Below are 13,533 nucleotides of genomic sequence, written 5' to 3'. Positions count from 1 at the left end.
AAACTGATTTGTAACAAAATACTTTGCCCATGCTTATAAACTGTATAATACATTTTCCAAAGGTTAAACACAAAATTAAAAAAGATAAAATATCATCCGATTTGTAATTTTTACCGTAAGACTACTCAAACTGCAGTGCTAAAAGGTATTTTGGGTTAGCTTTAATAAACTTCTTACTGCAGGAGTTAAGCCACAAGAACTAAGTAAAATTATCTGGGTCCAATAAAGGGATTCTCCTTTTTCATATTGATAAAACAATATGATACATACTTTTTGTGATACATGCTCTTGGACAAATTCTTTCTAGTTGTCAAAATAATTTCAGATAATTAGCACAAACATAATAAAAGACCACTAACTTTTTCACTGGCTATTTTAAAGGGGAGAGAAAACAGGAAGATTTGTGATGTTAATGAGAAGAGATGTCCTTGTACTTGTAGGTCAAGTTTGGGTTGCTCTGCTGTCCACTGCCAGTTAATGCCATTTACATATGGTCATGACAAGTCATTACTACTCTATAAAATTGCTCACCCCATTGTTCATCACACTGAGCAGTTCATTCTACTCTGTAGATCTTGGAGGGAAAGGTAATAACAACAGTTTTAATCCTCATCTCCCTACTAAATCAAAAAAACACATCTTCATGATGTATTCTAACAGCTACTTGCTATATTTAAACCATTTATTTTAGGGGTCATTTTTGTTGATGGTGGCCACTCCTTAATACTCGTGGCTGTCTGGCTGCTCTTCACTCTGAGAGCCACAGCATACTGAAAATTCACTTTGTAGTGTCGTAAATTGCTCAGAAATCATACATGCAGAATAATATTTATGGATATCTGTATTACTACCTAACTACATTATACAACAACCTATTGCATCTTGCCTGCTTGAAAACATCAACAATGCTGGTGACTGATAATAAAAACAGTACTGATTAGGAGGGTCAGCCACACTTAACTGCTTAATACTCTTAGCAAACCATATATTTTAAAACCACAGCCACCACCTTTCATAGTTTCTTTGCACTTTTTTTTTTTACTGAGTTTTTATAAACTTTGCCCCCGATCCAGAAAAACACTTAAGCATGTGAGTAGTCCCACTGAACTGAATGGGACTGTTCATATTTTTAAGTGTTTTCCTGGATTGAGACTTTACTAGTGGGGGGATTTAACCAAAAAAAAGATTTATTTATATATTTACTGAAGAATACTCCGTTGAGTACATTAAAAACATTCACACCTTTCTGTATTTAGTTTTACAACAATTGTGACCAAAAATGCTTGGAAAATAAAAACAACAGAACAAAAATACACTGTTCTGGCTATGGGTACACAAGTTTTGTAAAATTTATGGTTCATTCTATAGTAAATGTACTATTCATTCTGTAATACATGATTGCTTCTGATTTTTTAAGATGAAGGATGGTGACACACAGGATTTATAAAGCAAACCTTCTCCATCTTCTGTTGCAAATCTTGGTTATCTTTTTCCATCTGCCTTTTCCTGCTGTCCAGAGCTTTAATCTCATTGTCAAGTCTCACTACTTTTGCAAGATTCTGTTCAATTTCTGCGAGACGGTTCTGAAAGAAAGAAAAAAAGAAGAAAAAAAAAGAAAAAAAGAAAAAAAAAGAAAAAAGAAAAAGAAAAAAAGGATTGCTAAAGTAAATTGGCTTCACTACAGTTTATGGATTTTATAATCAAATTTTCTATTTAAATATATTGCATTTTAAAAATGGGTCATTTCCAGCACCTACAAGTTTATAAGGAGTTTTAGACTCTAAGACAAGGGTTCTCAAATCTTTTCAGACCTTGCCCCACATGTTAATCAAGACATCATCTTGTGGATCACCTCCCCTTCCTGATTAGACAGCATCCCTGCAGCAACTACAGTCATTACTTAAATGGAAAAGTAATATTAACAAATTATTTGAAAGCTTATTCTTCAGAGAATTTCCCCCACCATTGATGATAACCTCAGTGATCAAGTGCTGGCACTCACCACCCACACTGAGAATGGCCTTCAGAGCAGGCAGAAGACAGGTGCAGTATTCCTAGACCTTACTGTTGAATATGACATCATCTCGTATACAGGCCTATTATACAAACTGTCACAGGTCCCACTGAAGCAGGTTGTCATGGCTGTTGAACTGTTGTTGAGAAGTTGCTAATTTAAAATTTTGCTTGTACAAAAAAAAAAAAAAAAAAAAAAAAATCCCAGCTCCTAGAGGTCCCAAAACAACGGTTTACCTTCTGGCTCAATTCTAACACTAACACTTTTCAGTCTCTTCACAATGACCTTCCCAATACCACTGCCAAGCATTTTATCTATGTCATGACATCTGTCTGGTAGTACAATACCAGGATTCCAGTCACCTAGAAGTGCTGAATGTTGACGTGAAAGAGATGGCCTACTATTGTAAAAGATGGAGCTCCTTCCATCTACACCACATAAAAGCCAACAAACTGCTCAACAGCCTCCTGAATGGACAAAGGCTGGACCATGACCCAAAGCCTGTATATCTAGCAGTTACACAGGGCCATACACTGATTTTCAAGGAATACCTTACCAAAACGTTGCTGAAAATAAAGACAACAGCCTGCTCAGCAAATCAGCTGGTTCTACCTGGGAAGCCAAAGCACAAACACTACTCCTGGAGGGGCGCAGAATTCATACTGTCTGCAGATTTCTTGACTCCCCTACAGAAAAATGGGGGAGCAAAAAAGTCTGTGGGGAACACACGCCCCTTCTGCGGCAGCCCAGGCGCGTCTGCTGGGAGAAGCCACCAGAAGCCAGCGGATCACCGTGGAGGGGAAGGAGGGAGGCTGGGCTTGCGTGCATTCGGGAGAGACGTTATGGGGGTGGGACTGGGCAGCTGCCTGCATGCGAACGAGTAAGAGAGACTCACTCTGTCCCTCTCGCTCACCGTTGCTGCGTCCCGGGCTTGGAGGCGTAGGGCTGTGTGAAGCAGGCTCTGTCCCTGAGGCAGAGCATAAATGTAACAACTAAGGGCTACTCTACACTGGCAGCGCTTTAATGTGGCTTGTGTGGTCACGGCAGAGCGCTGGAAGAGAGCTCTCCTAGTGTTCTAAAAAACCTACCTCCACAACAGGTGTGGCTCCCAGCACTGGTGCACTGTCTACATTGGCGCTTTACAGCGCTGAAACTTGTTGCGCTCGGGGGGAGGGGGGGGCGGCAAAGTTGCAGCACTGTAAATTGCCAGTGTAGACAAGCCCTAAGCAGGCAGGCTGCTAATGTTCCCATTGTTAGTTGATTGTTCCCATTCTTAGTCAATTAAGGCTCCTTTACCTTGCTAGAGTGGTGTAAAGGAGCCTTATAGACTCCTCAGCTAGGAAGGAGTATGGGCTTTCTCGCTTTTCCTGTGCCAGAGAGGCACAATGAATGGGGTAAGGTTACAGTTCAGGATCTATTTTACTTATCCATTTAAAAAAAAATGCACAACAGTGATTAGCAAAACTGTATGACTTTCATGTGTGAAAGTGAACAATTTAAAGCAACATTCTATTTTACAGAACACCAAACACCAAAATAAAAGTAATGTAATGTAAAGGAAAATCCAGGATTACAACTGGAATGCAGGGTATTGGTTACCAAGTATTTGTAATTTAACTTTCATGTGTTTAGGAAATTCTGAACAGTTATTGTGATTTCTTCTGTATGATAGTTGAAATAAATTACCAAAATAAGTGAAACTGGTGTGATTATATTGCATTATTTTGACAAATAAAATATGCAGAATTTTACATTTTTTGGTGCAGAATTTCCCCAGGAGTAAAACACTAAGAAACCCTGGGCTTACCTTGTGCTATTCTGTAAGGGAGTATTGCTCCCTGGTGTGTCTCATCTCACTTCACACAGGACTCTTAGACACTCAGCTGAATGAAACCATGCATATAACAAGCACCATGAGACAACACTGTCCCTCCTGACTTCAGGCAACAAGTAGCCTTGCAGAATCTGCTCCCTAAGGTGCAAGACATGCCATATCTACCCATTTAAAGATTTGTTTAATCCACCTAGCCAACATCTCAGCTCATGGCACCCCGCTTGGACAATTCCCCTAAGGAGCCTCAATATCACTCCCAGGTGGCATACTAGGGGGTAAGAACAAGCTTCAAACATAGCCAATGACTATCTTATAACACATCCAACAGTCCAGCCCTCTGGTTTTGACCTTCTACACGATCTTTGGATGAAGCTCAATCACTTTAGATGTGGAGTGATCAAATGTGCTGCTAATGACAATAAGTAGGGCTTCTGTAACTCCCTCCTTTCCTGCTGTGGCCAGTTAGAATATGTAGGCCACATACTTACAGGCTGCACCCATCAGCAAGGGATACCTTGTTCCCTCATGGATATGTGTAAAAAAATAATGACCTCAGCTATTGCATGGTTATCTAAGCATCTTAAACACACTTGACTTGACTGTCTATGTAGATGCAACACAATATAAAAGCAATGTATTTAATGTATTTTAACTTCTTTTAAAGATAGCTAACACTCAGTTCTCTGCATACCGTGGTTAAAAACTTCTGCACTAGGGTATCCCAGAAAAACATGCACAGTACTACTAATGGAAGAGTTACTGAGACAAGAATTGCTATCATTTATCTACACTGGTTGTAGCTATGGAATGTGTCATGACATCATGGTAAATACAGGCTCAAGGTATCATTTACTTAGAGGCAGGGAGAGGGTTTTGTATAGATGCTTTTCTACCCTGTGCTGACAGTATATTCAAGTACTAATATATTATTTGAGGGGAAGGTAATAGATATGAAAATATGCCACCCTGTGAAACTATGCAGGTTGTATAATCATAGAATCATAGAATATCAGGGTTGGAAGGGACCCCAGAAGGTCATCTAGTCCAACCCCCTGCTCGAAGCAGGACCAATTCCCAGTTAAATCCTCCCAGCCAGGGCTTTGTCAAGCCTGACCTTAAAAACCTCTAAGGAAGGAGATTCTACCACCTCCCTAGGTAACGCATTCCAGTGTTTCACCACCCTCTTAGTGAAAAAGTTTTTCCTAATATCCAATCTAAACCTCCCCCATTGCAACTTGAGACCATTACTCCTCGTTCTGTCATCTGCTACCATTGAGAACAGTCTAGAGCCATCCTCTTTGGAACCCCCTTTCAGGTAGTTGAAAGCAGCTATCAAATCCCCCCTCATTCTTCTCTTCTGCAGACTAAACAATCCCAGCTCCCTCAGCCTCTCCTCATAAGTCATGTGCTCTAGACCCCTAATCATTTTTGTTGCCCTTCGCTGGACTCTCTCCAATTTATCCACATCCTTCTTGTAGTGTGGGGCCCAAAACTGGACACAGTACTCCAGATGAGGCCTCACCAGTGTCGAATAGAGGGGAACGATCACATCCCTCGATCTGCTGGCTATGCCCCTACTTATACATCCCAAAATGCCATTGGCCTTCTTGGCAACAAGGGCACACTGTTGACTCATATCCAGCTTCTCGTCCACTGTCACCCCTAGGTCCTTTTCCGCAGAACTGCTGCCTAGCCATTCGGTCCCTAGTCTGTAGCGGTGCATTGGATTCTTCCATCCTAAGTGCAGGACCCTGCACTTATCCTTATTGAACCTCATCAGATTTCTTTTGGCCCAATCCTCCAATTTGTCTAGGTCCTTCTGTATCCTATCCCTCCCCTCCAGCGTATCTACCACTCCTCCCAGTTTAGTATCATCTGCAAATTTGCTGAGAGTGCAATCTTCCAAATCAGCTGTTGAGGTGCTTGAGTAAATGTTGAAAATTGCATTTTCCCAGAAGTTTTGTAACTAAACCAGACAGCTTAAGAAAGGAAAGATACATGTTGCTTTCAAGATTTGGCCTGAAAATCTCCAATTGGATGTAAATTAATTTAAATATAAGAACAAATAAACTGGTCCAAGATGGTGTAAAGTTAAGAACAGATCATTTCCACCACATCTTTGAATATAAATTCTACTCATACAATTTCATTATTTGTCATGATGAAAATGGCCTTAAGTTCTGCTCTGAATTTTATGGTTAAATGGCAAAAAAAATCCCCCTGATAATACAACATTAAACTGGAGAGATTTTAATCACAAAGAAGTCAGGAAATTCCCATAGCAAGCAACCTTTACTCTATCTCCCCTAGTGAATATGTACAGTATTACAATAAAATCTTGAATTACATGATCATACAAATAAAATTACCTTTAGAGGATCAAGTCGATTCTCAATAGATTTTACATTTTCCTTAGAAGCAGCCAGTTGAGCTTCCCTATTACTAAGATGATCTTGAATTTCACGTGCTTTTTCTTTATTCTGTTTTAGATATTTCAGTTCCGTCTGACACTCTTTTACCCGCAAGCTTTGCTTCTGACGTACCTGACGAAGAGTTTCCAATGCTTTAATATACCTTTCAAAAAGAAATCCATGTGTAAATTTCAAATTCTATTGGCACATGCAGCTTTACGAATGAGCATTTTTAGTGAGCATTTAAACAATTATAATTAAATGGAAGGAGTACTTTACTGTAATTATGTTAGTTATGGAAAGAAGTAAACCTTGTTGCTGAGAAGATCTCATCAAATTTTTGTTTCAGGGCCCTTCCCTCACTTAAGGGCCAGTTGGATTCTTCTTGATGACAGAAAATGACATTGTTAATCACAGATTTGGAAACACCAAGAGCGCTGATCATCTCTCGGTCAATTTCTGCACACTTGGAACTGAGACTGACCTTTTCCCCATGCCTGTGTACATAGATTAAGAAAGTGCATAACAATAAGATGACTACTGGTTGCTGTACAGTTATGATTTTTTTCTAAAATAAATAACATTCTGTATAATTTCAACATTCTAACCCATCCTGTTTTGATGCTAAGTCACAAAATAATTACTTTTACAGTGGTAAATGTTTTTTGCCCCTCATTCTTCTCTCACTTTTTCCATTTTTAACTCGGAATACCTCATTTTCAACTAAATGGATTTTGATACAGCACTCCTTTGATTTCAAGCTATCTTTCTGTAACTTAATGTCATGTTAGCCATGTATATAGCACCAGTTTGCTAACTATGACTGCATAGCCAGCAGAGGGAGCAAAAATCATAGTGATCAGTGCAAAACAAATGATCTTTTTAAAAAAATGTCAGAGATGAGAGTCAAACAAACAGATAGGTACTTGGAATGAGTTGGAACGGAACTATTTCCCCACAAAATTACTTTAATTTACTTCTGCAGTGCCAACAGGACATAAAGTGAATGTAGTGCATAAACACCACCTTCAGAACTAAACTATCACTGAGTGACTTAGGCACCTATGTCCATGGAAAACCAATGAGACTTTGGCCATTTTGAAAGTTTTACCCATTAAATCTAGGGATTTCTTGTAACACATAAAACAAATAGACAATGCAGTGGGACTACATGTAACTTTTTGTTAGACTTAATTTAATCTGAAAGAATAGGTGAAGGTTTGAATGAATAAATTATCCACTTATCTCTTTTCTTACATGAAAAGATACAGACAAAGCAAATGGACACTCAAACTAAGAGGCAATGTTTAAAAAACCTACAACTTACTTTGTTCTGGTAATGATACCTTCAAGAGTTTTAAACTCTGTTTTCTTGCCTTTCTGAGTACAAACCATGGATCGCTGGACAGCTGTAAGCTCTCCATTAACATCACGAAACTGCAGTCGAATCTGAGCTCTGACATCTGTTTCATTAGCAACCTTTGGCAGGAAAAAATATATGAAAACTTATTTAACAAAGAAAACTTTTGTGGTCATCCAAGCATCTGTTCCAAAGCCGTAAGTGAAATCTTGGCTCCACTGAAATCAATAGGAGTTTTGCTATTGACTTCAATGAGGCCAGGATTTCACCCAAAATCATTTTTTGACCTAGAGGTTATCCAGGATTCTTATGCATACCTTGCACTTTGGGTATTCTTATACCCTAAAATGCAAACACTCCCCCACACTCATCTGATAAACAGTTATCATCAGAGGGCCTTCCCTTAAGTAAACAGAACAGAAAAATAACCTCCTCCAAGTCAGACACCAAACATTCATTTCTGTCAATGGGACTACTCATAGTGTGCAAGTCATGGTAGGATCCGGGCCTAAATCATGCAGAGAGCAGATCTCTATACTGTAGGTTAGCTCATATGCAACGTGTCCACATTATATTCCCATAAAATCTTATTTATTTAATATCAGTAACTGGGAAGGAACAGTCCATGTTCAAAACATTTCAGTTAAAACCATCCATTTACCAATACTGACTAAGAAAATACCAAATATCAAACAACTATTTGACAGACATTTTGTACCAAAAGACATTATAAAAAGTGATCAGGTCACATGTTACCTATTCTTGTATAAGTATTTTCTGAGAACTAAAACTTATAAAACATAGCCAGAGAATAATGAAACAGATATTCTCACACTGAAACTAAATACAGTTGCGAACATGAATTTAGCATTTTTAAAAAAGATTTAAACAATTTAACATCTTAGATGTTGTATATACACATGTGGAAATCTTTCATAAAGTAAATTAAAAGGTAAATTTAACTGCAAAACAATCTAGTTTGTAATGTTAAGATTGTGAGAAAAAAGACAACCAAGAAATTTAAGGTTGACAACTCATTTCTTGTAATTTCTCCCTCCCAACTTCAATCCTTGCTTTTGTATTACATTAAAATGGGTGATTTAAATAATTAACTCTTATTGGACTCCCCCCATTTGTGGCACAGTCCAATGTTCATTAAATATTTTGTCGTATCTACTACCAGTTAGACATACAAGCTAGCCATCATGACTCCTACCTTTGGATCATGAACAAATGAGTGTCCTTTGGTGCCTGGAGGGAAATCTCCAGTGGAAATATATTTAAGGCATTCAATGATAGTCTACAAAAATGGAAATAAATAGGTATCAGTAATATCAATTTAGAGCAAGCAAAAAGCTGGACTAAAGAGGCAAGACAGTAACAGTCTTTAAATACCTGAGAACAAAGAAAGGAGAAACATAATGGGATGAAATTAAGATGTGTTCTTTCTGAGTATTGGGAAAAACTTCAGGGCAATAGCTCTAATTATCTTGTGGAATAGACCTTCAGGTGGAGATATTCCAATCAATAGTGGATTAAAATTAGATTGGACAAAACACTAGTAAATGTACAATATGGCATAAGTCTGCATTGGCAAGGAGATCAATTAGATGATCTAATGCAGTTTCTCAACCTTTTGGATACCAGGGACTGGCTTGCTGCCTTCCTAAACTGAGTCAGGGAGTTCTCAGGGACTGGCGCCGGTCCACAGACTGACTGGTCATTGAGAAACACTAAACAGATCTTTCCCATCTCTAATTTATATGGTTCTAATACCTAGCGCATAAACAGGTATTTGTAAAACAACTAAGGCTCTGACCTTGCAATGAGCACCATGCAGGCAGAATCCTGTGCCTACGCAAAGCTCGTTGCAGAATGCAAGCCTGAAAGTGGAGCCCAAATTATGCAAGTGACACAAAATGCGAACTGTTTAAGGTTTTATAATTTCATTAATTATAAATTCATATAAACAATCACTCTTGTTTGTATGAGTTTGTAATTATTTATAATGACATGAAGCCTGTTTGTACTGTACAAAAGTCTTACCGTTTTTCCTGCACCATTTGGCCCCACCAAAATGGTTAAAGGACTAAAGAAAGTGATAACTTGTTTGTCTTTGTCCTCTACCCCAAAACTCCTCACTCCAAGGATGCTCATCTTATCAATCTTAGACATTTCTGTAGAATATTTTTCTTCTTTTCTGAATCCCAAAAATTAATTTTCAAAATCCTACAAAATAAACAGTTAAATTTAGTGATGATTTAGGTACCAAACATTATCCCATTCTCCCAAAAAATCTTGTACTATAAAAAAAAAAGTATGTTATGTGTAATTTAAGAAAGCAGAGCAAAGATTCTTTGATAATGGTTGAAGGTGTGGATTACAGACACTCCTTTAAATTATTTTGTAATGAAAATCTTATTTTTGGTTTGGAGATTTTCTCTTTTATTAGTGAAAAACCAAACAAAATATAGATTGGTAAATTAAGAAACTTACCATTCTTTACTTATTCCCCATTACAACTAAACAACTATGGTCAGCCTAAAAATGTTTAACATTTCCTGAGTGTTTAGTAAAAGAAATATCCTGAATTAACTATAGTAAAAACTATAACTGAATTTTATGAGCTTTTGCTCAAAAGGTGTCAATACGAAAAAGTTATAGAAATTAACACTTTTTCTTGAAAAACTTCAAAATTTGCTGTTGCACTACAAACACAGTATCAAAACTCAAGTACATATGGACTGGCTTTCAGGTTCTTCTACAGTAATCTCCCTCCCCAAACCCCCTCCCCACAATCTAACATTTTAATTCACATAAGGTCCTAGTGCTATGAGATGTTTTTGTCTTTGATAGATTTACAGGCCTGGACCTACAATCATGCAGGCTGGCCCTGGCAGCCACATGGAGTTCACTGAAATCAGTGGAACTCAGTACAGGCAGCAGGATCGCAGCCCATGTAGAGTAGCAGCCGTGTTAGTCTGTATCCGCAAAAAGAAAAAGGAGTATTTGTGGCACCTTAGAGACTAATAAATTTATTTGAGCATAAGCTTTCGTGAGCTACAGATGGAGAGTAAAGGGATTATTGATAATGAACACAGAGAAAGGAGTTGTTGGATGAAACCAAGATGTGCATTTTAGTTGTTTGGCTATTATTTCATTAGGTGAGGCATGGAGCAGTTTGCCCTGTGCATCATTCCCTGTCAGCGATCACTGCAGCATGGTATTTTTTGAGAATGAAAGGTTATTTCCCATGACAAGCAATTTACTGCAGCAACAGACGGGGAGTAGAAAAAAAAGACATTTCTCAGCAATAACAGATCGCTCCTGATGCCACAGGTTATTTATTATTATTCAATTCCATGATTATCTATACTACAGTAGCTGCTAGAAACCCCAACTAAAATCAGGGCTTCGTTGTGCTAGGCACTGAAAAAACACATAGCGAGAAAGAATTTTTGCTGCAACAGTTCTCAGTCTAGACAAGACAGACCAAATGTGAGGTAAAACTGCAGCACAGAGAAGTGAAGTGACTTGCCCAAGATCACAGTACAGTACAGGACAATGGTTGAGTCACACACAGTACATAGGTTTCCTGAAACCCAGTCCAGTGCCCTATCCTCTAGAACGTTACTCTGGTGGGAGTGGGCACAGGAAATTTCCTGGAGATAGCAAGACACCAAAATAGTAGTGGGCGAAAGGAATTTCCCTAAAATGGCACATTTCCACGGTGGGGGTGGAAATTTTCCAGCCATAGCAGATTAGGACACTGGCAGTGGGTGCAGGATATTTTGCCAAGATGGCAGATTACCAGGGTGAGCGGGGGCATTAGGCATTTTCCAGAGAAAGCAGGTTATCAGGGTAAGTGGGAGCATAATGCATTTTCCAGACATGGCACATTACCAGGACAGGAGTTGGTATGTGGTATTTTCTAATGATGGTGAGTTGGGGAGGGGTAGGCACAGAGAATTTTCCAGGGATGGCAGGTTAGTCGGTGGGGTAATTTCCAGGGATGCCAAGTTACCACGGTGGGGGCGAACAGGGGGAAACTTCTAGGAATGGTGTGTTGGGAGCATAGTGGGGGGCACAGGACAGGTTCCAGGGATGAGTTTCAGAGTAGCAGCTGTAGCTCACGAAAGCTTATGCTCAAATAAATTGGTTCGTCTCTAAGGTGCCACAAGTCCTCCTTTTCTTTTTCTAGGCATTTCTGGAGATGGCAGGTTAGGGGGTGGGCATAGGGCATTTCCGGGGTGGCAACTTGGGGGGTGGGCAAGGGACCTTTCTGGGGATGGCGGGTTGGAAGGGGGCACGGGGCATTTCTGGGGTGGCAGGTTGGGAGGGGGCACGGGGCATTTCTTGGGGTGGCTGGTGGGGACGGGGCATTCCTAGGGGGTAGCACGTTGGAGGGATGGACCCGGGTCATTTCCGGGGGGGAGACTGGTTTTAGGGGGTGGGCCCGGGGTATTTCCGAGGGTGGCTGGATCCAGGGGGTGGGCTCGGGGCATTTCCGGGGGTGGCGGTGACCGGGGGCTGGGAGTCCAGAGCACCTTTCCAAACACATCATACCCCAGCCCGGCGCCTAGCTAGCGCCGGGGCGGGGGGCGGCCGCCCAGCGCTCCCCTTCACCTGACTTTCCCAGTGGTCCCCATTCCCTCAGGAAACAGCCGCAGCCCGCACAGGGCACGGCGCCCCCCGCTGCAGAGACCCCCGCGTGGCTCGCGCCCCAGGTCACCTCACAACAGGCCGCAACGCCGCTCAGGCTGGTGGCTGCCCGCCCTCTGACGCCCGGCCTCCAGCGCGAGGGAGCTCGGCCCCGCCCAGTTCAAGAAGGGAGCCCGCCCAGCTGAGCGGCTTGTGTCCGGCCTGAGCGCGCGGCCTCTCCACAGGTCTGTCCGGTCACGCGCCCCACAGAGCGGCCACCCGCGCCCGGTGCGAACGGTCGTGGCCCGGAGCCAAGCCAGGCACCAGTGGTTCCCACACCGATCTCAGACCCTCTCACACTGCATCCCCGAAACTTACATCAGCCTCCAGTAGACCCACCGCAGACCCCGCGCATCTTCCCCATTCCCATATCAACCCCCCGCTCTACCCTCCTCACACGCCCCGCATCTTCTCCATTACCAACCCCCCCACTATACCCTCCTCACACCCCCCGCATCTTCCCATGCCCATATCAACCCCCCACTCTGCCCTCCTCACACCCTCCGCATCTTCCCCATTCCCATATCAACCCCCCACTATACCCTCCTCACACCCCCCGCATCTTCCCCATTCCCATATCAACCCCCCACTCTGCCCTCCTCACACCCTCCGCATATTCCCCATGCCCATAACAACCCCCCACTATACCCTCCTCACACCCCCCGCATCTTCCCCATTCCCATATCAACCCCCCACTCTGCCCTCCTCACACCCTCCGCATATTCCCCATGCCCATAACAACCCCCCACTATACCCTCCTCACACCCCCCGCATCTTCCCCATGCCCATATCAACCCCCACTCTACCCTCCTCACACCCCCGCATCTTCCCCATGCCCATATCAACCCCCACTCTACCCTCCTCACATCCCCCGCATCTTCCCCATTCCCATATCAACCCCCACTCTACCCACCTCACACCCCCTGCATCTTCCCCATGCCCATATCAACCCCCCACTCTCCCCTCCTCACACCTCCACATCTTCCCCATTCCCATATCAACCCCCCACTATACCCTCCTCACACCCCCCGCATCTTCCCCATGCCCATATCAACCCCCCACTCTGCCCTCCTCACACCCCCCGCATCTTCCCCATGCCCATATCAACCCCCACTCTACCCTCCTCACACCCCCCGCATCTTCCCCATGCCCATATCAACCCCCACTATACCCACCTCACATGCCGCGCATCTTCCCATGCCCATATCAACCC

The 13,533-nt window shown here is 42.0% G+C and overlaps 1 protein-coding gene across 2 annotated transcripts in view; it reads right to left on the bottom strand.

The window, feature by feature from the left end:
- The window catches only part of RAD50 (RAD50 double strand break repair protein), a 40,569-nt gene extending 28,065 nt beyond the window's left edge, over nt 1–12,504 (bottom strand). The window contains exons 1-7 of one of the 2 annotated variants that reach the window (XM_074960486.1): nt 12,352–12,504; nt 9,666–9,848; nt 8,836–8,919; nt 7,587–7,738; nt 6,571–6,756; nt 6,218–6,422; nt 1,455–1,583 (exon numbers count right to left, since the gene is read on the bottom strand). In XM_074960486.1, the coding sequence (XP_074816587.1) occupies nt 1,455–1,583; nt 6,218–6,422; nt 6,571–6,756; nt 7,587–7,738; nt 8,836–8,919; nt 9,666–9,794 (885 nt within the window). In that variant the 5' untranslated portion in view covers nt 9,795–9,848; nt 12,352–12,504. The remainder of the gene's footprint in view (nt 1–1,454; nt 1,584–6,217; nt 6,423–6,570; nt 6,757–7,586; nt 7,739–8,835; nt 8,920–9,665; nt 9,849–12,351) is intronic. The other variant, XM_074960487.1, reaches the window with a different exon arrangement.
- Between the last annotated feature and the right edge of the window lie 1,029 nt (nt 12,505–13,533).

Source organism: Natator depressus, chromosome 8 (genome assembly GCF_965152275.1).
Source record: "Natator depressus isolate rNatDep1 chromosome 8, rNatDep2.hap1, whole genome shotgun sequence".
Classification (NCBI taxonomy): domain Eukaryota; kingdom Metazoa; phylum Chordata; order Testudines; family Cheloniidae; genus Natator; species Natator depressus.
Note: the sequence above shows the minus strand (reverse complement) of the source record. Positions and strands in the feature narration are given on the sequence as shown.